The following is a 24431-nucleotide window of genomic DNA, read 5'->3' as shown; positions in this document are numbered from 1 at the left end:
TCAGTGCACTGGAATTTTTTATTGTTAGTGTCCATGACTCTCACCTGTAAGACTGATTAGTTCAGTGGTAGTCTTATCATTCATTTTGTGTGTTTCGGCTCGGTGTAGTCATTTAGCTCATAGCTTTCAAGAGGTATGATAGTCTTAGTTGCTCATGTAGTTAAGCTGGTCTGATAACTGTTAATTTATGCCAGATATTATATATTAGAATTTCTACTCATTTGTTATGGACTTGACAGTTAAGCTTGAAATCTCCAGAAAACAATAAAAAAGAACATTAGATTCTAAAAAGAGATTAGTTTAGGATCTTTAAAGACTCGATCAATGATAGACTTACCCTGAAAGGCTAGAGTATTGGCAAGATTTTTTAGAGCCACAAATAGTGAAAATAACAACTAAAATGCAAATGAAAACAAAACTAACATATATAAAATTTTGAAATAACCAAATACCAAGCCAAACTAAAATTTTACTTTATTTTGTTTGTCCTGGGGCTTGAACTCAGGGCCTCTTTGTGTTCAATGCTAGCCACTCTACCACTTGAACCGCTGTACCACTTCTGGCTTTTTCTGAGTAGTTTATTGGAGACAAGAATCTCATGGACTTTTCTGCCTGGGCTGGCTTTTGAAACATGATCCTCATATCTCACCTACTAAATTGCTGGGATTACAGGTGTGAGCCACCTGTTACCAGCTTGAAATTAAAATTTTAAATAGTGCTTCTTAGCAAAACATAAATTTGAATCATTTCTCCCAACACTAGGTATATGAAACTTCACAATTTCATTTTTTAGAATGATATTCAAATTGGCTAAAATTGCTGATAAAACTATGTGCATACTCTGTCTTTGGCAATGTTGAAAAATTTTATGATAAGTCTGCATATTTATACCTCTTTCTGATATTTGTTCAGAGCAGCAAAAAATATGAATAACAAGTAGCCTTTATGTATCACTATTCACTTTTAAAGATAGCAGCTTTTTCATAAATTATGTGCTGTCTCTTTTGCATTGTTACAACAAGTCATACTTACCATGTGCCTGTAAACACAGGGAAGAAAAAAGTTATTTTGTGCTGATATTTCATTCTAGGGGAATTAGAACAGCTATCTTGTGGTCATGGAGCTAGAAAAGTAGTTGGAGAAAATAAAGGGAATAAACCAAACAATTTAGTAATGTTTTTAGTGTCTTCTTGTCTCATTTTATTGATGTTACTAAGGTTTGATGTTCACAGGTCTACCCATCCCATATGGAAATATAAATGAATCATTTGATCATTCCATCATTTTCTAAGTTTATCCCATGTTTACTCATCAATTACTGTATGTAGCAAGTATTCTGAGTACTGAAGAATATAGCCCAAAGATTACTCTGTCATCCTAGAACTTATTTTCTTCTTTTAGGTTATTTTTTTCTCTTGTTTTTCAGTGATATGGTCTTATCTCTTGACATCCTAGTGACTCTTGAATAGTGGATAGATGCCATATGTAAAAATGTATACAGGATCTAGATATCTAGAAGATATTTTATTTTTTATAGCAAAGGCTTATTCTTTTATCTACTAGGGAGAAAGAATAAAAAACAGAACCATGAAATACGTGTATAAAATATGGTTTACATTCTTCAAGGATCCATTCATCTGTGCTTTGTGCTTTGGTCTACCTATCCCATATTTTCTCAGACCATACTCTGTAGCAAAATTTGAACTCCAGGGACCCCCTCCTGACACTGCCAACCTACAAAATGCTCTTGTGAGACTTAGTTTTGTGGCCTCCTCCCCCAGTAAGTTCAGAATTTGTTCAGTGTCTGAGAAGGCCAGTCACATGTGTGTCATGGTCTCGTTTGGATTTTTCCTTTCTCTCTTGAATCTTGCCTCCCTAAATTTCCAATATTATCTCTCTAGTACAGATTCCTATCCTCTTGCTTTTCAGGTGAAGCCAGAAAATGTCCTCTGAGAAATGACAGTTAGCCTTTCACTGACTCTGACCTTTGCATAATTCTTTCCACCACCCTATCTTTTTACTTTCTGGTTTTCATGTCAGCTCTGTAATGCCTTTAAGATATTTCTTAATGTTATCTAGATGAATTCTTTTTCCTAAAGTATAGTTTTATTATTCTTAGGAAGTTGTACAAAGGATGTGCCATTCAACAAAGCAGTTTATGAATACAAGGAGCTTTGATCAATGCCACCTCTTTTATCATTCTCCTCCATCCCTCCCAACTCCACCCTTTCCTCAATTTTCTTCCTTTTGTAGGTTTGCTTTGAATTTTATGACCTGCATTCTCCCCTGCTTTTTCTCTTCACTCTTCTCTCCCCCTCTCCTTGATCCCCATTTTCCCTTTTGAGTACTTACTTGTTTCCTGGTGTTTATTTTGTTGCACTATGAGTTAGTCTTTCTAAGGAATTACACCATTTAAGTTCTCTCCTGAATCTATCATAATTCAGTTATTACATTTGTGTATACTTGCTTACTACCTTAAAATGTTTGTTTATATCTTTACAAATTAATTTGAGATTCTGCATGAAAGAAAAATGGATCTTAAGGGCCTGACTGAATTCATTTAGCATGATTTTTTTTCAAGGTCTTTCTATTTTTTTATTTTTTTTTAGGAGGAAAGTTTTGTATTTTATTTAGATTAATTTTAGTCATTCTTGGCTGGATCATTTATTTGTTATAAGTGTATCCAGGCATCTATATTTTTAGATACTGAGGTACTAGAATGTTGCCTTCTCCGATACATCTCTGCATAGCCACAAATAATGTACACTGACATCTTCATCCTACCCTAATGTATTTTAGAACTCATTGGCAAACCCAACAAGTAGGAAAATGATATTGAGCGTATTCTTCATAATAGATGTTTTTAAAGAGCTGGGCAATTATCGGAGCAAATACTCTAGAATACATGGAATTCAGTGCTTGGCAGCTGTCCAATGATGGTAGTGCTGAATGAAGTCACCCTTGTTATCCACCATATCTTGGGAGTGTTCAAATAAAATCTATTTCCATTGGTGAGAACCCAATTCATGGTGGTTCTGAGGAGCCAAAGTTTCTCCATGCTGCTGTTGACTTATTATAACCTGTCTTTAAAGGTATTAATGTGTTGATCTACAATGTCTACCGAAATACATGGGGGAAAGTAGATCTGTGTTATTACATCTTCACAAATACATAAAGTGTAGCATAATGACTAAATGTATGTATTTGAGGGTCAATACAGTTGGAATTTAAATGTTGACTATTTACCAGATGCTTACTTTAAGCAAGTTGCAAAAATTCTGAAAGTTAATCTTATGTCCATAAAATGGTAATAAGAATACATTTTGTTATGCCTACATGGAGGAGACACTGTACTTAAGATGAACATTGTAAGCAATCAGTTATGATAGTTACAAGTCTTTAGCTGCTATGAAAATTCATGGAATTAGGTATTACAATTTTGTGGTGAAAACTCAACATATTTACATAGACCTTCTAAAATAAGTGAACAAAATGTGTGGAAAATTAACTATTTTATGACTTTAAGTTTGCTTTTGTTGTTAGATGAAACAACTTAAGTATCTGCTTTTTTGGAGGTAACAAAACCACTTAAAATAACTGCAGAAAGAAAGACTGAATTGGTATGTTGTATCTCTCAGTGACTTACAAACATATTTTTTCCTAATATTAGTAGATAACAAACATGATTGAATGTAAAACTAATTTGGAAGAATCAAATTTAACTAGCATTTCAAATTGTACAGGTATTATCATGTTTTAAAAAGGAACAAAATTAAAAAAAAGAAGAAAAAAAGTCTATTGTCAAGAGCTCATGTCTATAATTCTAGCTACTCAGGAGGCTAAGATCTGAGGATCACAGTTTGAAGTCAGCCTAGGCCACGAGACTCTTATCTACACTTAGCTACCAAAAATGCCAAAGGTGGAGCTATGTCTCAAGTGGCAAAGTGTTAGCCTTGGCGGGAGGGGGTGGGGGGGAGAGCTCAGGGACCGTACAATGCCCAGGCCTTGAGTTTAAGCTCCATGACCAGGACAAAAAAATGAAAATAAATGAATAAATAAAATCCCAAGAGTTAAAAAACTGAAAGAAAGCTAATTCCTAATAACCATTTATTAGTTATGTGTTATTGATTGAGCCTGCTGGCCATTCCCTGAATCTCTCTCAGTTTTCTCAGAGAAATTGTAAAAGGGGAAAAACAATAATTAGTAACAAAAATTATGGGAAAATAAAATGTTAATATAGGGCACATAGGATATTTAACAATTGGCCATGTCTTTGATGAATCTCTGAGTTGTGAAGGATCTGATCTGTTCGTATCAGAAGCAAATCAGAATTTGCTGTACAAAAACAAAACAATAAGATTGAATATTCCAGGTATTGTTATATCAGTAGAAATTTCAATCACACACATCCAGACCAAATTTCACATCGCTTGACTCTGCAGAAAATATTCTTAAAACAACACTATTCAAGTGTGATATTATATCTGAAGCCTAGCTTAACCCCCTTTTTCAGTAATTCTGATTTTGACAGAACTGGAGTCTGGTTAGTTCTTCTCTCCCCTTTCAAGTTCTGAGATTCAAGAATTGTTTTTTGCTCTGCTCAGCCTTGGGTGAGCATGAAATGCTGTCATGACTGAGCCATTTCTGTGTTAGTTTTCAGAAACGGTTGTCATTCTTGCAGCTCAGATGTAAAATGCATAGGGTAATTGCTAGAGTCACAACCCAGCCTTGCGGTGGAGTTTTAAACCCACCCCCATATCTTCAAACTCTTCCCTGCCTTTCGAATGTATCAACAGTGTGGGGAGAGACAAATGTTAAGGGGAGAAAGTTTATCCAGAGGGAAAAAGTCCTTCAGGATGGCTGAAGCAGGAAGTTTGGACTGACTAGCTCACTGAGTCTGGGCAATGTCTTGTTGTTTGTTTCCACAGAGCGTATATCATTACAGACTATATGGGCATCCGCAATGAGAGTTTCATGAAATTAGCTGCAGTAGGGACCTGGATGGGAGACTTTGTCACAGCTTGGATGGTAAGAAAACTTTAACTTCTCTCATTTTCAAACCTATCTCACATGGAAGAAACGTTTATAATGTTGGAAAGATTCTGATTTGGATGGTTTGGGATGTAGTCATTACTTTTCTTTTGAGTAGAACAAATTTATAAATACCGATAAGACCAGAGATTTTATGCAATATCTATGAAACCTCGGAAAGAAATTTATCAGATTATCTATCTATCTATCTATCTATCTATCTATCTATCTATCTATCTATCTATCTATCTATCTACTATCATCAATCAATCATCAACATATGGATCTATCTTTCCATGTATGCATGTAATCAATGTATCTATGTACCTATATATCTGTGTTTCTACCTATCATCTATGAATCCACCTATCATCCATGAATTTTATCGATGTATCTAAATTCATGTATATATGTATCATTTACGTATCTATACATATGTATGTATCTATCATATAGGAATGTATCTACCAATTAACCATCTATGTATCTTTTTACGTATCTAGCTACATCTCTATTTATCAGTCTACCTATCTACCTACCTACCTATCTAGAAATAAACAAATGTGTATATTTGAGCTTACAGGCATATAAAGACTTCTTAGCAAAAAATGTTCTCCTGTGCAATTCTGAATAATCTTGTCAAGACTGATTTTTTGACACAATTTCCAGGTAAGGAATGTGAAAGAGGAGGATCCCACACATCCATCCCAGGGCACCACACAGAGGCAGGCAGGCACAGGGAGAAAAATTATTGTAAGGTTTATTAGAGGAGCCATATTTCCCCCACGAGGGAGCACATGGCCTCTGTCCCCATCAAGTAGCAGGAGGGTCTTGAGGGATAGAAAGTGAGGTAGATGAGCATTCAGGTGGGTCTGGGCGGAGAGAGGGAGGGAGGGGCCAGCTGTAAGGAGGGAATTCCAGGAATGGAATGGGAGGGGCCCAGGTGTGGGTGGAGCTGAGGACCAAAGGTGAGCAGAATACTAACAGAATGGTAGTCTTGCCTGTCTTAGAAGACCATAGGAAAAATTCTTTCAGGATTTTAAAAATAGATCACCTCTCTGGGAATTTTTTTTCCACCTTGACTATATGAACTTAATGATAACAGAATTTTAGGAATTCTTTTCATCTGTTGTACATGACTAACATTTTATTATTATAAGCCTGCAACTAATAAACAACCCGTATTTCATGCTGAGCTCATCTGTTAAGAGAATAATTTCTGTTTTGAACCATTAGATTAGTTAACTTTAAAGATATCAGGTTGCTGATGGTCTCTATGTATCATCTATTTGCAAAAGAATCAGAGTGAAATTCTCATAAAGATAGAATGCTTCACTGACACCTTTCACGACTGTAGTTAATTTGCTTTGCTAGGCCATTCACTGGAAAATGAGAAGACCTAACAAAGAAAGGTATACCAGACTCCAATGAGATTGGACTGGGCATATTTTTACAGTTATGTCCAACTTTCATTGGTACACAGTCACAGCAGAGGCCCTGCTATCTTTATTCATCTCTTTGCTTTTTACCCAGAACAGATGTTTTCAAGGACCAAGGAGCAGTTCTTACTTAGCCACGGATTATCTTTCAACAGGGTTAAGTAGAGCACTGCATAATGAGACTTAGGTAAACATTGACAGTCTAGACAATGGCACTGTAGCTATGTTTCTAGGTTTCTATGTTCATATTCATGATAACAAAATCAACCAAGGACACATCTCTCAATACATGTAGTCTGGTGTTGAGTGGAGTGTGACTGTTGAAGCCAAAGGTTTTGTGCATCTTTTCCTGTCCCTTTGATTTTTCAGATGCTAACAGAATAGATAACCAGGTGTATCACATTTTATTAACACTCAGATGGAAACTTCAAAAATGATTTATTTATTATCACCAGAAATAGCCATTAGAATAGAGTAGCCATGGAGATCAGGCTGCCTTGTTTCAAAATGTCCATTTCCACTGGGAAAAGCTGCTTAGAAGTAGACACAGGTGGGCTACGATGTGTCATTCCTGTAATCCTAGTTTGTATCTCAAGAGGCTGAGATCTCAGGATCGTGGCTCAAAGTTATTCTGGCCTAGAAAGTCTGTGACACTTTTAATCTCTGTTTAACCACCAACAAGCCAAAAGTAGAGCTGTGGTTCAAGTGGTAGGGTGTCAGCCTTGAGCAAAATAGCTAAGGGACAGCTCCTAGGCCCTGAGTTCAAGCCCCAGTATACACACACACACACACACACACACACACACACATACACACACAACAAAGAGAGACACAGAAGTTGAAAAATATAGTATCTTTAAAATTTGGGAAGATGTTTTAGAAATTTTCAATCTTTTTTCCTAAATTAACTATGATTGTAATTTTGACTTTACAGTGAGTCTGCTCAATAAAATGGAAAAGAAGGCTAGATCAAGAATTCAGAAATTACCAATAGCACTAGCTCACATTTGTAACCCTAGCTACTAAAGAGGCTAAGAGCTGAGGGTCTTGAATTGAAGCCAGCCCCAGGGAAGAAAATCTGTCGGACTCTTATCTCCAACTAACCACCAAAAGGCCAGATGTAGAGCTGTGGGTCAAGTGGTAGAGCACCAGCCTTGAGCAAAAGAAGCTAAGGGACAGTGCCCAGGCCCTGAGTTCAAGCCCCAGGACAAACACATACACAGAAGATGAGTTCAGAAATCATTATTGGGGGCTGGGAAGTTGGCTCAGTGGTAAAGCGCTTGCCTTGCATGCCTGAGGCCCTGGGTTCCATTCCTCAGCACCACATAAGCAAAAAGAAAAAAGCCAGAAGTGGTGCTGTGGCTCAAGTGGTAGAGTGCTGGCCTTGAGCTGAAGAGCTGAGGGACAGCGCCCAGACCCAGAGTGCAGGCCCCACGACCGGACCCCCCCCCAAAAAAATCATTATTGGACGGTAACCAGTGGCTAATGTCTGTAATCCTAGCTACTCAGGAGGCTGAGATCTGAGGATCAAAGTTTAAAGCCAGCCCAGGAAGGAACATCCATGAGACTCTTATCTCCAATAAACCACTAGGAAAAAAAACCCTGGAAGTGGCACTGTGGATCAAGTGGTAGAGTGCTAGCCTTGAGCTGAAGCACTCAGGGACAGCACCCAGGCTCAGAGTTCAAAACCCACAACTGACCAAAACATAAAACAATTAAAAAAAAAAAAAGGAATTATTCACTGAACCTGTCACCTTCCAGAAATCCCATACTGTCTTCAAAGGCCAAGTTCACCCAGTTTGTAAATGGGTTAATAGTTCATATCTGTGTGTAAAGATGGCATGTGTGGCACTGTGATAGAGCTTAACATGCTGAAATATAAATAGATAGAAGTGCTGCTGGCCAGCCCTGTCCCTTGAAATGGTGGTGAAGACAGGTCATTTATCAAACCTCATTTGCCTGGGCTTCTCGTGTCCTAGCTGGTGACCCAGGAGAGTGGCCATCCCACACTGTTCCAGGGGAAGTTTCCTCCCAGCCAACCAATGCTGAAGTCAACTGAACTGGAGAAGTGTATTGCTTTCTAGATTAGCTCCAACCTTAAACCTGAATCTACAAAATCAGGCTTACAAAATCATTGTATAATTTGTTGGCTATGCCAGCAATGGATACCGAAGCCATTTATTTTCTTTTGATTCTTTTGTGACTTTATTTCTTCTTCCTCTTTTCCTTTTCTCCTCCTCCTCCTCCTTCCATTCCCCTCCTCTCCTATTTTTCCTCCTTTCCTATTTTTCCTCCTCTCCCTCCTCCTCTTCTTCTTCTTCTTTCTTTTCTCCTTCCTCCTCCTCTTTCTACCTCTTCCTCTCTTCTTCCTCCTCTCCTATTTTTCTTCCTCTTCCTCTTCTCCTCCTCTTCTTCTTCTTGCAGGAACCGGGTCTTGAACCCAGCCTGTGTGTGTTATTCCTTAGTTTTTTCATTTAAGGCTGCTTCTACCCACCGAGCCACACCTCCACTTCTGGATTTTGGCTAGTTAAATGGAGATAAAAGTCTCATAGACTTTTTTGCCTAGATTGGCTTCCACTGAAGTCCTCAGATCTCAGCCTCCTGAGTAGCTAGGATTTTTTTAAACAAAAGGTAGATTCTATTTGAATCCTTTCTGGGTAACTTTCCTGCCACACTTGTCTGTTCTCTCTGTGGTTAAGCTCATGATCTTGATCTCTTTCCAATACAGTTTCTCCTATCATTACTGTTTTAATGCCTTGTATTTCTTTCTTTTTTTTTTTTTTGGGTCCGGTAGTGGGGCCTGAACTCTGGGCTTGGGCACTGTTCCTCAGCTCTTCAGCTCAAGGCTAGCGCTCTACCACTTGAGCCACAGCACCACTTCCGGCTTTTTTCTTTTTGCTTATGTGGTGCTGAGGAATCGAACCCAGGGCCTCGAGCATGCAAGGCAAGCACTCTACCACTGAGCCACCTTCCCAGCCCTGCCTTGTATTTCTATCAGCAAACCTGATAATTTTTTTTCTGATAACAAGATTGTTACTTTAATTGGAAGTATGGCTAAAATGGTAGAGTACTAGCCTTGAGCAGAAAAACCTAAAGGACAGCACCAAGGCCCTAAGTTCAAGGCCCACTACTGGCACACACACACACACACACAAACACACAGAGATTACTCCTTTATTAAACAAAAACAAACAAAGAAAGAAACAACCAAACCTGGGACTGAGCCAGTCACTGGTGGCTCACCTATAATCCTAGCTACTTGGGAGGCTGAGATCTGAAGATTGAAGTTCATAGCCAGCCAGTGCAGGAAAGCCCAGGAGATTCTTATCTCCAATTAATCACCAAAAAGCCAGAAGTGGAGCTGTGGCCCAAGTGGTAGCACATTGGCCTTGAACAAAAAGCTCAGGGACAGCACCCAGACCCTGGGTTTAAGCTCCAGGACCAGGATAAAAAAAGCAACAAAAACAAAATCTAAGACTGAATTGAGAGTCAAGATAATCATGTTGGTATAGGTTTAACCATACCACATTATTTTTTGGCATATATTTTAGAATCATTTCCCCCCCCCCCCCCACTTCTTCTCTCCACCCTCCCCCGCCCCCCCCCCCCCCCCAGTTAGACTCAGGGATTGAAATAGCAGAGGAAATTCTGAGCTCTCCTGCTTTGAGAGTGCAGTCACGCAGCAAGTGTTCCCAAAGCACATTGTTTCAGTCCTCACTTCTATCCACTAGAGGGGCAGGAAATGTCCACATCAATATTTATACGTCTACATATGTGGGCATTGATAACATTTTTAAAAATAATATTTTTCCTCATGAGAGGCGCCTCAGGAAGCTTTGACCTTCGTGTACGAAGGAATTCTTCGTCTGAACTGAATAGCAATGATGGGAATGACTTGCCAGGGGAAAACAATGACTGTCCCCATTAATAATCAAGGCGTGCTTCTCAATGTATTTATGAAATGGAGGATTGTTTTCTTTTATGAAATAATAAATTTTTTTCCCATAGTTTGAAACAATATCTGGACTGATGTGAGCCCCCTAAAACAAGACTGATATCAACCAATCTGAGAACGATTGGTGGGGGCTTTTACACTATTGAATATCAAGCACTAGCAGGTACAGTTTTGCTTGTGTAGCCCTGAGAGGTGCTCAGCCTTCAGGAGACCTTATGCAAACACAAAAATGTATCCTACCAGGTGAAGGTCACTATTTTTTGTTGTTGCTGTTGTTAAATAAATTCTTACGATTGAAATAAAAGCGCTGAGGACTCATGCCTAGAATCCTAGCTTACTCAGGAAGCTGAGAACTGAGGACCACAGTTCAAAGCCAGCCCAGACATGAAAGAATATGAGACTTTGTACCTCCAATTAACCACCCAAGAGCCAGAAGTGGAGCTAGGGCCCAAGTGTTAGAGAGCCTGCCTTGAGTGAAAAAGCTAACAGAGAGCACCCAAGTCCTGAGTTCAAGCCTGAGTACCAGCTCTTCTCGTTTATCTATGGGTAACGGTCCCCTCTCCCTAGCTTTTGCTACATTGTATTGTCTTGCTCTTAATGGTGCCAAGTAGAATGAGTCATGACGGTGACATGGCTCAAGATTTTCTGAGGCCATACACAACCTATCTCCTCCTGATTTTCACAGAACATTGCATGGGTTTGTCATAATATTAGTAGTGTTTGTTTGTGGATTGAAAGCTTCTACCATGAAATGATGTCACAGTCACGTGACACAATTGAGCCCTTTATCAGGTAACTTTACCTGCTTTTTGGTGACTAATTGGAGATAAGGGACTTTCCTGCTTGAGCTGGCTTTGATCCATGATTCTCAGATTTCAGCCTCTTTAGTAGCTGGGATGACAGGTATGAGACACTGGTGCCCGGCTTGTCACTTTGTTTTAATTTGAGGTGATTATTATAACCGTTTATAAACTTGTACATAACTTTAATATTGTTTTCTTGAAATTTGGCAAGCACAATCCACTAACACCTAAGGGTGCTTGTTGTACTGTAACTATTTTACTATCAAATAATTATATTATTATCAAATATTATATTATCATGTGATAAATGTCCACATTTGTCATTTGAATGACAACTTTTTGCTTTAGTTTCTTACACATATTCTATTTCTTCAGAAATATTTTATAATGAATAATTTCTATTGCCATCATCTTTGTGTCATTCATTGTGAACTTTCCTTCTCTCCTTGAATGGAAGCTGGGGATATCCAACTATGTTCACAGTTATGTTCCGAGCACTCATTTTGGAAAAAGGAATAAAAATAGATGCTCAAGAAATGTTTTTCGAAAGGACCGATAGGCCATAAACACACACACACAGATGCACCGTTTCATTTCTGCTTTTCCGATTTCAATTTTGTGATTGCACCAGATGGGTGTTCTAGAATGCCAGGACTGTAGAGAAAAGAGAGCTATAGTGTTTGAAGCATGTCAGTTTTAATGTACTTTTTCCTTCTTCAGCCCACTTCCTCAGGCTGTGAACTTACTTGTGCTAGATTTCTTTCTAGAACCATGAAACACATGCTTGTGTACAGCCTTGAAGGGAGATTTTCCAGAATGGCTATAGAACCCTTCTACATAAAGGGTAGGAGAATAAAGTGAAGGCTGAGCCTGGCAAACCTTCCAGTCATTGCTAGAAGTGTCAAGTCCTAGATTTAACTGCAAGGGAAAAAAGAACCTGTGTTGAAGTAAAGGATGGAGGAAGAGAGGAAGGAAGGAGGGAAGAAAGAGAGGGAGAGAGGGAGAAAGGAAGGAAGGAAAGAATTACCTGTATTATTTTTATTTCTCAGAATTAAAAACAGTTTATTTGGTTAAAATTTTCTAGCATATAAACATATCAGTATATTTTAGACTATTCTGCAAATGCTAAGTTTATCAATGAATAGTAACCTGAAAAATAACCAAATCAATTGTAGCTTGTTATTCTGTCTAGAAGTGAACTAGACAATTTTTATTATGATCAATGCCAGTTTTCTAATTATTTCTCTTCCACGAATATTTCAAAGTGACAGAATAAAAAAAAAGCCTAATTGAATTTGATTTAGTGTTGGAAATTAAGTAGCAATAATAGCTTTACTGAACTTTAAAACAGAAAAGAATTTAAACTGTAAAACATGGGTTTGAAAGACAGGGTTATCAAATTCAATCTGCATGTGAATGGATATTCACACAGACAGGTTCAAATCAGGCATTCAACATCTGGAGATGGACCCCCAAACCTGAACATTATTCTGTTTTTCTCTCTTTTCTCCTTTGGGGTTCTAATATTTAGTGAAACTCACCCGACATCTGAAAAATGTATATGGTGCATTTCATTGTTTTATACAGTGAAAGTAGAATCTACATTAAACCTTTAATTTAGTATTTTATTATCTTTTCATAAAGATTCTATTTAAGCCAGGCTCCAGTGGCTCACACCTATAATCCTAGCTACTAGGGAGGCTGAGATCTTGAGGATCAGTTTGAAGTCAGCCTAGGAAGGAAAGTCCATGAAACTTTTAACCACCAAAAAGCCCAAAGTGGAACTGTGGTTCAAACCTTGAAAAGCTCAGGGACAGTGTTCAGGCTCTGAGTTCAAAACCCAGGACTGGTACACACGCATACAAAAATTCTTTTGAAGAGTTTTCTTAGGAAAAACCATACATCAGTTATGCAGAGCATTTGATTTGTTAAGTAAATGCTTTTCAGGGAAACTGGACGGGGATGGAGAGAAACAGGAACAAGAAAGGAAGGCAGGCAGGCAAAGATGTGTCACGTGACGTTAGGTAGTGTACACTCTTGATCCGGGCCACGGGGCACAGGTTAGCCTATTGAGAACAATGGAGGATGCAAGTTAGCAATCTGTTTTCTGGACAAAGCAGCAACATGATTTGCCTCCTAGACAAAACCAAGGACAGTAGACTTAATGGTACCTACATTTGCCAGAAAAAAAAAAAAACAAGAACCAAAATCAAAAGAACCCACTGCCTGTTTATTTGATCATTTGATTGAAACAAAAACATAAAAGAACAAGAAAGGAATTGTACATTTTTTCTTTCTATTTATTAAGCAACACAGAGAACTAAAAGTGGTCATTTTGCTTTTTCAGGTATAAATATTTTAAAGTTTCTATAAATATTTTAGATATGTGCGTTATGTTCCATCAAAATAAGTTCTCACTGAAAAATTAATAAGACAGGAGGGGCTTAACTGCTATATTCGGATTGTATCACAAATGGTAATGGGGGAGATCTTCTAATTTTCAAGACTGTTGGATTTTAAATAGTGTACATGGAATGTGATGTACAATGAATTTTAAAAAAAAGTAAAAAAGCGCAACCTTGTGTATAGCTACTTATGAATAGAAGCACAAATTCTAGCTTTTGCTGTCTCCCAACTGGAATTTCTCTCAGAAATATAGAGAAGAATTCCATCATATGTTAATACATATAGTGTATATAATTTATATTCATTTATTAAAAATTTATGGAATATGTTATGGTAAGTGTGTGAAAAGCACTTAAGAAGAGGTGTTGAAGTACATTAAAATACGGAAGACACTGAGGATATTTCTTATTGGAAGCCATTCCCCATAGAGGCAAAGGATAGTCATTATTTTTTTTTCTTTCCATTCCTCACTTAGGGCTTCTTTCAGGCACATTATACTGTATTTCCATTACTCCCTTTATATATCCTCAAGGCAGGCATCTCCTTTGTCCATACATCCTTTGTGATTTTCCTAACAATATGCCCCAGAACTATTAAAATTTCATTTATCCACCATTTACCTGAAGAAGTTTGAGCAAATGTCTGGAGACATTGATATTTGATTATTCTTTTTCCTCCTCTGAAGTCAATGATACAATGCAATAAGGGCTGGTGTGTTAATACTCGCTCAGATCAGAATTCTTAAAAAGAAGCTATGAGTCCCTTCTAGAGTTCTTTTGAAGTGGTTGGGTTAGTCTCTTTTGCTTCTTTTATCTTTCACAGTTTATCACTTTGTGTAGGCTAAGCACTATTCTAAGTATATTAATCAATCTTCTATTACTTAATTTTATATTAATTCACTATCTTACATTGATTTATATTCTTATGTTCTAATATATAGTATACAATACATATTATATTTTACTATATTACATATAGATTGATATTATGTGTCAATAACATATTGTATTATATACACTATAATATACTTCTGTCCTATTATCTTGTATTGTCTTGCATTGTGTTATTGTATTATACATTACACTATATTACACTCAATTCTATTCTATCATCTACAAATATTATATTTTTGTATTATATCTATTCATTTATTTGTGGGTTTTTTTTTTTGTTTTGGTGCTAGGCCTTGAACTCAGGGCCTGGGTGCAGTCTCTGAGATTCTTTAGTTCAAGGCTAGTGCTCTACCACTTGAGCCACATTTCTACTTCTGGCTTTTTGGTAGTTTATTGGAGATAGGAGTCTCATGGGTTGGCTTTGAATCATGATTCTCAAATCTGTCTCCTGAGTAGCTAGAATTACTGGTATGAGCCACCAGGGCCTAGCTTAAACTATATTTAGAGTAGTGTTTATATATAAATGTATTCTCTTTTTATGTAATATAATTCTATCCATGTATGTTCAAAACAATGCTTCTATATAAATACATAGAGAATATATATATAGAATATATGCACAATGTAATTTAGAATAATGCTTATACACAAATGTACCATATTTATACTAATAAAATTATATGCCACCTATATTCAACAATGGTTAAGTATTATAAACACACATGTACAATGCTTACAAGTACTTGGCTTACCTGAGATTCTAAATTAAAGGTAAAAAAAATGATAAGAGTAATGCACCTCTAAAAGAAGGACATAGCTACTTTCAAATGAAGTTCTAATCTTAGGTAATATTGATTAGATAATATTGATTAGGTAATATTAATAACTGGTGCTTATTACATTACACTGCTGACTCTTAACTTCCAAATGTATAAACTCTTTTCCTCAGAGCCCTAGAACAAGTATAGATACCAAAGCAAGGGAGGTTAAAAGTTTTGTCCTTGCACAAGGTCACGTGACTAATGCAGAAATGAGATTGAGACCCAGGCTAAATCTCCTTCCTTCTCTCTGTCCCTCCCTTTCTCTCTTTTATTTTATGCAAGTACTGGGGCTTGAACTCAGGGCCTGGGTACTGCTCTTTAGCTCTTTCACTAGCGGCTAGCTCTGTACCCCTATGTAGCAGCTCTACTTCTGGCTTTTTGGTGGTTAATTGAAGATAAGTATATCACAGATGTATCTGCCTGGGCTGGCTTTGAACTTTGATCCTCACATCTCAGATTCCTGATTAGCTAGGATTATGGATGTAACTGGTAATTGATTCTGAATCTCACATATGAATCTTTGACCTACTATACTATCCTACCAAGCTAAATAATTTTCATGGGACCATTTAATGGTAGATCTCAATATGACATGGAATGTTCATTGGACTGATTTTTTCTCTTAGTTGGTCAATTGAATTTGCTGAATTTTATTATCAACTAAAAAGAATGGCGTATATTTCTTTTTGCATACCAACTATACTTCCATTCTATCCAGCCAGACTATTAGTTCTGAGGTGTATAAAATTCAGCTGTTTATTCTGGTTCCCTTTTGACAAATGCAGGTTGTAGGAAAGCATACTACTTCCAGAACTAAAAGAAAGTTCAAGAACAAGTTTTATACTATTGTGGTTTGAGATAGATATTGCAATTCTTGGTCATTTAAGTGCTAAGTGTTCTGTTTATGTGAAATTGCCATCTTTTAGAAGTTGTTGGCCTCAAGGATTTTGAGAGTACTAAACAGTTTTATATTTGTGGACTATGTAGCATTTGTAGTTAAATGTTCCATAAACATCAAAAGGAAATTTATAGCAATGAAGTACCTTGTACTTAGGTTTTGTTGTTATTGCTTTATAAAAGCTATTATATCGTGTTTCAAGTAAATGAAGTATTGGAGTGAATAAAAGGGATATTTTGATAAGAAATTGTTGAGTCTTTTTCTCCTCTTTTCTTGCTTTCCTTCTTTCTTCCCTTCCTCCCTCCCTCCCTCCCTCCCTCTCTCCCTCCCTCCCTCCCTCCCTCCCTCCCTCCCTTCCTTCCTTCCTTCCTTCCTTCCTTCCTTCCTTCCTTCCTTCCTTCCTTCCTTCCTTCCTTCCTTCCTCCCTCCCTTCCTCCCTCCCTTCCTTCCTTCCTTCCTCCCTTCCTCCTACCTACCTCTCACTTTTTTGAACATAAGAGTGTACAAGGAGAGGAGTTAATTAAGTATGCAGTTGTAATTAGTTACTACCCAGGAATGATTTCCAAAGATATCAAATAAAACAGCAATGTCAGGATAGTTAAGCTGTCTAAAGTTCTGAATTCAGACCTCAGAGTCTTCTGGTGGGTTCAAATCCTATTTGCTTGGCCTGGTGGCTCATGATTATAATCCTATATACTCAGGAAGTTGGGAGCTGAGGATCAAGCTCAAAGCTAGCTTGAATTGGAAAATTAATGAGACTTTTGTTTCTAATTACCCAGAAAAAAGCTGGAAGTGGAAGTATGGCCCAAATAGTAGATTACCAGCCTTGAGCAAAAAAAGCCAACTGAGACCTTAAAGCCTAGTACCAGTACCCAGCCTCCCCCCAAAAAACCCCCAAAATCCAGAAGATAAATTCTACACAAAATATATTTTTGATTCTATAGACCAGCATCACAGGGTAGCACATGTGCCAATTTAAAAATGCAAATTGTTCTTGCCTTGACTCCTAACCAAAGGATGTAAGAAAGTATTGCCTAAAATGACTTGGGTACTTGAGATGAAATAAGAAACCATCATTTTCATTGAGTAGAACATTATGTCTTTTTTTTAGGGGGATGGGTCTGGTTGTGGGGCCTGAACTCTGGGTCTAGGCACTGTCCCTCAGCTCTTCAGCTCAAGGTTAGCACTCTACCACTTGAGCCACCTTCCCAGCCCACACTATGTCTTTTAAAGATTTAAAAATACACCATAGGGGCTGGGAAGGTAGCTCAGTGATAGAGTACTTGCTTTGCATACATGAGGCCCTGGGTTCGATTCCTCAGCACCACATAAGAAAAAGAAAAAAGCCGGAAGTGGCGCTGTGGTTCAAGTGGTAGAGCGCTAGCCTTGAGCTGAAGAGCTGAGGGACAGTGCCCAGGCCCAGAGTTCAGGCCCCACGACCGGACCCAATAAATAAATAAATAAATAAAAATAAAAATACGCCATAAAAGATACTGTGAACCTGAAGAAAAAAAATTAAAGCTAACAATTTTCAAGATCTCAGTATTTTTTTCCTTTGGCTTATGTTACAATTATCCTAATTTCTATTTGGCATTTTCAATTGCAACTGGAGATGATGGAAGGTTTCTCTTTGGCAGGTTTTTTTCCCCTCCAAACAATGCATTTTATTTTGCTTAAATAAAAAAAATTAGGAAAATGAACTGCTTTTCAGCCCATCCAGATGGTAGATATCTAAAAATAGTCCTTTGTTTTGATCATCTGATCACTTTCAAAAAGGAGAACAAATTTTCCTGGTGCCTCTTTGCATCCGTTGCCTTCTGAGGTCTTTAAGTCTCTATTGTTACACCATTGATGTCTTCCTGAAATTGTGCTTTTAAAAATCATTTTAGGGGGGCTCTGCTGGGGCTTGAACTCAGGGCTTTGTGCTCTTGCTTAGCTCTTTTGCTCAAAGGTGGCACTTTACCAGTGGAGCCACACCTCCACTTCCAGCTGTTTGCTGGTTAATTGGAAATTAGAGTCTCTCAGATTCGTCTGCTTGGGTTGATTGTGTAGCTCTAGCTTCAGATCTCAGCCTTCCGAGTAGCTAGGATTATAGGTATGAGCCATTGCTGCTCCAGCCTTCCAAAATACTTTTATGTGCTGTGCTGTACCTTATCGAATAAGTTGTTTCTGTGCGTCATTTTAAAATATTTTATCTAATTTTCATCCTGCAAAAATAAGGGACCTTTAGTATTCTCTGCTTGGGGCCTGATTTGTTTATTCCTTACTTGATTCCTTTAGCAAATATACAGTAAGAATAGGAGCTAGTGGGTGGATCAGTAAGCATGGCATTATGTTAAGTGTGGCAATGATGCCCAGATAATGACACCCACACAAGACTTGCTGATTGTCTCTGTATAGGATTTCTTGGTCCTGTAACTATTGTTGTTTGATTCCAATCTTCCCAACCTTCGTTCAGGGATCCGAAATCATCAACTAGTGAATCTCAGTGAATGATAGTGGTTTTGCATGCTAAACTTGTATGACTAATAAACGCCAGAATTGTAAACACCACTATCCTCAAAGCAGATGCGTCTGATTTAGTACAAGTGCGAACCATTTGATCGGAGAGAAAAGGGTGAATACAGGAGTGGGAGAGGACAAGGGCTGGGTTGAATCGGAGGAGAGATTCCTTGCAAAGAGACATTGAAATTCATTGAAATACCATCGATGAAAAAAAAAATCACTAATGCTAAGGACGATGTGACTAGAACATAAATTCTGGCCACCAGCCACTTAATAGGGACTCCTGTTTTATGTTATTTACATATTTGTTTTCTGGCTACACATATAATATAAATTTAAAACAACTTCACTGGGGGAGCAAACCCTGTCCAGCACTGAATCCTGAATCCAAATTTCAGTACGGACCCAGTCTCAGCCTCAGTTTGCTTCTTTCTTTTTCTTTTCTTGTTTTATTTATACATACTAGCTTCAAAGCTTGGACTCATGGCCTTGTGCTCTCACTTTGCTTTCTCATGGTTGGTGCTCTACCAGTGGAGCCATGCCTCCAGTCCAGCATTTTGATAGTCCATCAGAGATGGAGCCTTGAAGACTTTTCTGCCTGGGCTGGCTTTGAACCACAATTCTGTGGGTCTTAGCCCCCTGGGTAGTTAAGATTACAGGTGTGTGTGTGAGAGCTCCTGTTGCTTGGCTTCCAGCCTCAATTTTCTTCTTGGCACCAGGGGTACAGCGCTGTGTAGATGCCTCCATTGACTCACCCTGCTGTGCAACATGCAGGTCCCTCATTTCCCAGACTGATTGGTGGAGGCCTGCCTGGGGGGATGGCTGTGGCTCAGGGAGGCAGACAGGAGCTCAGGCTACTGGGGGAAGGGCCTCACAGAGATACTGGAGAAGGTACCACAAGGAATGTGTCTCCAGGCACACTGCTCATTTTGCCTCAAGACTCAACAGACAACATCTTGCTCAAGGCAGGAAAACTGGGTGTGTTCTATGGTCTTTGCGCCAGTTCCAGGAGCCTTGTGTATGGAAACCCTTTTCCAGTGCCCACTGCCCCTTCCTTAAAATAACAATCTGCTTTCTTCTTCTTGGGCACCAAGACTGCGCCAGCTGCAAGGTCTCAGACCAAGCCTGGCAAGAAAAGGACATGCCAGCGTTATGCTTTTCCAACAAGCAGGGCTACTGCTGGGCACCAGTGGTCACATCTATAATCCTAGCTACTCTGAAGGCTGAGATCTGAGACTCTTATCTCCAGTTAACCAGCAAAGAGCCAGAAGTGGAACTGTGACTCAAGTGGCAGAGTGCCAGGCTTGAACAAAAAAAAAATCTAAGGGACAACGCCCTATCCTGAGTTCAAGGCCCAGTACTGGCACAAAACCAGTCAGTCAATCAAACAGGGCTCATTAACCTACAAACTTGATATGTGATAGCAGTGTTGAGAGAATGGTGTGTGGCGCAAATGTGGGCCATGCTCCTCATTGGAACATCTGTATCAGACCATATAAACTTAATTATCCCCAGATGGGCCCCAGTGCCCTGTTGTGTCATGGCTGCTAATATTCAAGGAAGATGAGAGCTCCCTGTATCCTAGACCTCGCTGATGAGGACAACCAGAATCCTTGTACCAATTAACACTTATTCCACCCAAACATTTAAGGCTCAAGTGGGCAACAAAGAACATTTTCATCATAACACTTACTGAAGTGTTAACGAAATGCATGTGATTGTGGTCAGGTCGGCATTCGCAGCAGGAGTATCAGAGAGACCTTTGAGCTCACGCTGTATTTGTTGACTGATTTGTTGGCTTTGGTTTATCATCAGAATAGAGTGTGTAGCTGGGTTCTTAATGAATATGCTTTGTGAAGATCTTAAATGAATGCAACTATGATTAAGATGTCAGTACTTATAAAGCTGTTATGCAGTTACTGTGTGTGTGTGTGTGTGTGTGTGTGTGTGTGTGTGTGTGTGTGTGTGTGTGTGTGTGTGTGTGTGTGTGTGTGTGTGTGTGCCAGGCCTGGGGCTTGCACTCAGAGCCTGGGCATTTTCCTTTACCTTGTTCTGTTCAAAGCTGGTGTTCTACCACTTACACCTCACCTCCACTTCCTGCCTTTTGATGGCTAATCAGATACGAGTCTTTGGAATTTTTCTGCTGGGACTGGCTTTGGACTATGATCTTGAGATCTCAGCCTCCTGAGTAGTTAGGATTACAGGTGTAAGCCACTGCTTCCAGGCTTGCTGGTTCCTTTGACACAACTGATTTCCCTCCAACTATGCCAGGCTTCATGAGCACTGGCAAGAACATTTTGGGTTAAATCATTCAAAATATATTGTCACTCCAGTTATCAAGATAAGAACACCATTCTCCATCTCATCCAGCTCATAATCTAGAGAAACCATTTTGTAATTTTGGCTGTAATCCCACCAGCAAATGGTGTTAGTGTTCCTATCATTCATCCAAGGGGCGGCTTACTTCTAGTAATTAGTACTTAGAGAATATGGCTGTGAACTCCTGAGAGATCAATGATAAAGCACATGGACTTATGTTTATTAACACTGATAGTGTTTCTTTTCAAAAAGAAATGATAGATTTTAAAAAATTATAAGCCAGGCGCCAGTGGCTAATACCTGTAATCCTTGCTACTCAGGAGGCTGAGATCTGAGGATTGCAGTTCAAAGCCAGCCCGGGCAGGAAAGTCCGTGAGACTCTTACCTCCAATAAACCACTCGAAAACCGGGAGTGCCACTGTGGCTCAAGTGGTAGAGAACTTGCCTTGAGCTGAAGAGCTCAGAAACAGTGCCCAGGCCCAGAGTTCAAGCCCCATGACCGAAAAAAAATTATACTTAAGCTTGTTGGAAAGCTTATCTTGCAGATGATAAGTTCTATCTTGAAGGCCTTCCTTTAGATAAAAACTTGAGTTTGTATTTCCCAGGGGTCATTTCACAGGTGTATGATCTTAATTTTTTCCTTACTCCCTTCCCTGTACCTCATCATCTATGTATAAAGTGAGTTCTTACCACACTGTTGTAAAGACTAAGGGAGACAATGCATCTAATAAGGCATGCATTTGAATTAAACAATGTTTAGGGATGGTCTCATGAGACTCTTAACTCCAATTAACCACCAGAAAACCAGAAGTGGTGCTGTGGCTCAAGTGGTAGAGTGCTAGCCTTGAGCTGAAGAGCTCAGAAACAGTGGCCAGGCCCAGAGAAAACTGGGTGAGGAAAGGGTTGACATTGTTCAAAAAGAAGCATACTCTTCACCTGACTGATAGAATAACCTCTCTATATAACACCTTTATAATAATGATAAAAAATTAAAAGAAATGTCTTTGGAAAAAATTATACTTAAGTATGTGCTCAAAGGGGCTTCAATTCAACATTTTAGTTTGTGACTATAGTGTGTCTTGATCAATATCAACCTTTACTTCTTTGTTCTCTTTCATCTCTCTCAAGTGTGTGTGTGTGTGTGTGTGTGTGTGTGTGTGTGTGTGTGATTTCACTGTTTCATAAGGGAGAGCATTTAAAATTTTAGTGCACAATTGGCATTTTCTGAATGAAGGTATTTTTGCTAATTTTAATATCTCCATAAAATATTTCCACCATAACTCGGCGGAACCTGAACAGATACCAAGATTGTATAATCATTATTTCACATAGCAAGCTCTTTTTTTTTTTAGTTCAAATGAGGTCAGCATTAAGTAGGTCACACTAAATTATAAATGTACCTGATGTTAGCATTATGTCATTTGCCAGAAACTTCTGTGGTTGTAGGAATTAGATATGAATTATATGAATTATGTAGAGTGATAAAAATTCATGATGAAAAGCTTATATTCTCTAAGGAATACTCTCTCTCAGGTATGCTTTTCAGAAGATGAGAAGAGTCTTGCGTGGGGAGAATCAGAGTCCCTACTTAGGAAAGTAAATGACTAAAAAGTAGTCACTTTGAAACATGAAGAATTTTTAAAATACAATCTTGGCACAAAGTAGATAACTTGAAGTTTTAACTGCCATAAAACTTTCTGCCATCTAATTTTCCATCCTGATGGGCTCTGGATTAAAAATAAAATTTGCATTTGAGGTAGAAATGAGGGGTTTACTCACATAGCTCTGTTTCAGTAGAGTTCAAGTAGAAGATTTTATTAAGATACTAAGTTCAACTAGGTGCTGCTGGCTAATGCCTGTAATTCTAGCTACTCAGGAGTCTGAGATGTAAGGATGGAGGGTCAAAGCCAATCTGGGCCAGAAAATCCATGAGCCTTTATCTCCAAGTAACCACCAAAATACTGGAAGTGGAACTACTTTATCAAATGATAGAGCCCAGCTTTAAGCGAAAATATCAAGTGATAGAGCAAGGCCTTGAGTTCAAGTCCAAGTATCAGCATGTCACTGCCTACTCCCTCACCCCAAATACTAATTTCCTCTCCTTTAAAATAGATAATACAGAAAAGTGCAGAGGCAAAGAAATTTGGGTCAGCTATGCTATGTGGGAAGCAAACCTGGAGATCAGATGTATGAAGATGGTATTTTCCTAGTCGATGACAATCCATCAGGGACTCCCTACCTGATTTTCCTGTTATTTGTGTTTCCACAACACTTCCTTGAGTTGTCTATAGAAGTGAAGTTCGGGGTCAATGAAGAGGTGGCCACAAAGGAATTCCAAACAAACCCCAGGAGAATTGTAAAGGTAAAGGAAGAGTGGATTTTAATTGGAAACTTTTGAGCAAACAGCTGTGCCAGAACAACAACTTTTGATGGGAAGTGGATTTTGACAGAAGCTCAGATCCCTCATAGTTCAACACTGTTCATTTGTCAACATAAAGGCAAGACAAAATCTTAGGGGATTAAGCAAACTCCAAGGCTAAAAATACAGTTTGACATTTCTTGAATGCACTTGACAAGACTCTACACAAATATTATATTCATATTCCTTCCAAGGAAGGGGAGAATTTTAAGGGAGGCCGAGTTCTTGTATTTAAATTCCTATGTAATCTTTGGTTGCCATAGCAGCTCAAAGAATTTAGTCATATATAGTTTGGCTTTCCATGTTGAGTATACAGTTTTGTGTTATCTGTGTGTGGATTGGAAAAAAGTAAAGTTTAAAAATATTATTTCAGATATTAACTTGTATTTGGGAACCAAATAAAAAAATTAGTAAATCCTGAAAAGGTCAGTTACTCAGATTCTGAACCATAGGAATGCAACACAATAGGCTATTGATTATTGATCTCATGTGCGTGTGTGTGTGTGTGTGTGTGTGTGTGTGTGTGTGTGTGTGTGTTGATACTAGAACTTGTACTCAGGACCTGGGCACTGTCCTGAGTTTTTTCACTCAAGACTGGTGCTCTACCGATTGACCCACAACTTCTCTTTTGTCTTCTTGCTGGGTAAGTGGCGATAAGAGTCTGTCAACTCTCCTGCCCAGGCTGGCTTTAAACCATGATCCTCATACCTCAGCCTCCTGAGTAGCTAGGATTACAGGCGTGAGCCACCAGTGCTTGGACAACCATGTTGTTAATTAACATCTGCTTGGGTCTGCTTTGTTCTTTGCCATCTTACTATCCATTAGGTTGTAGCTAATGCACACATGGAGAAGAAAGATGGTGAGAGAAAGGTGCAAATGCCAGCAGTGTCTGAGACTGGGCTGGTGTGCATGGGATGGCTAATGCTGGTTGGGAGACGTCTC

The 24431-nt window shown here is 38.6% G+C and overlaps 1 protein-coding gene across 1 annotated transcript in view; it reads left to right on the top strand.

The window, feature by feature from the left end:
• The window catches only part of Tmem117 (transmembrane protein 117), a 379539-nt gene that overhangs the window by 184811 nt on the left and 170297 nt on the right, over positions 1 to 24431 (top strand). The window contains exon 4 of the mRNA XM_042677617.1: positions 4929 to 5028. Coding sequence (XP_042533551.1) covers positions 4929 to 5028 — 100 coding nt within the window. The remainder of the gene's footprint in view (positions 1 to 4928; positions 5029 to 24431) is intronic.

The sequence above is a fragment of the Dipodomys spectabilis genome, unplaced genomic scaffold (genome assembly GCF_019054845.1).
Source record: "Dipodomys spectabilis isolate Male_0828 unplaced genomic scaffold, ASM1905484v1 ptg000039l, whole genome shotgun sequence".
Taxonomy (NCBI): Eukaryota; Metazoa; Chordata; class Mammalia; order Rodentia; family Heteromyidae; genus Dipodomys; species Dipodomys spectabilis.
This window is presented reverse-complemented; position numbering and strand designations above follow the sequence as displayed.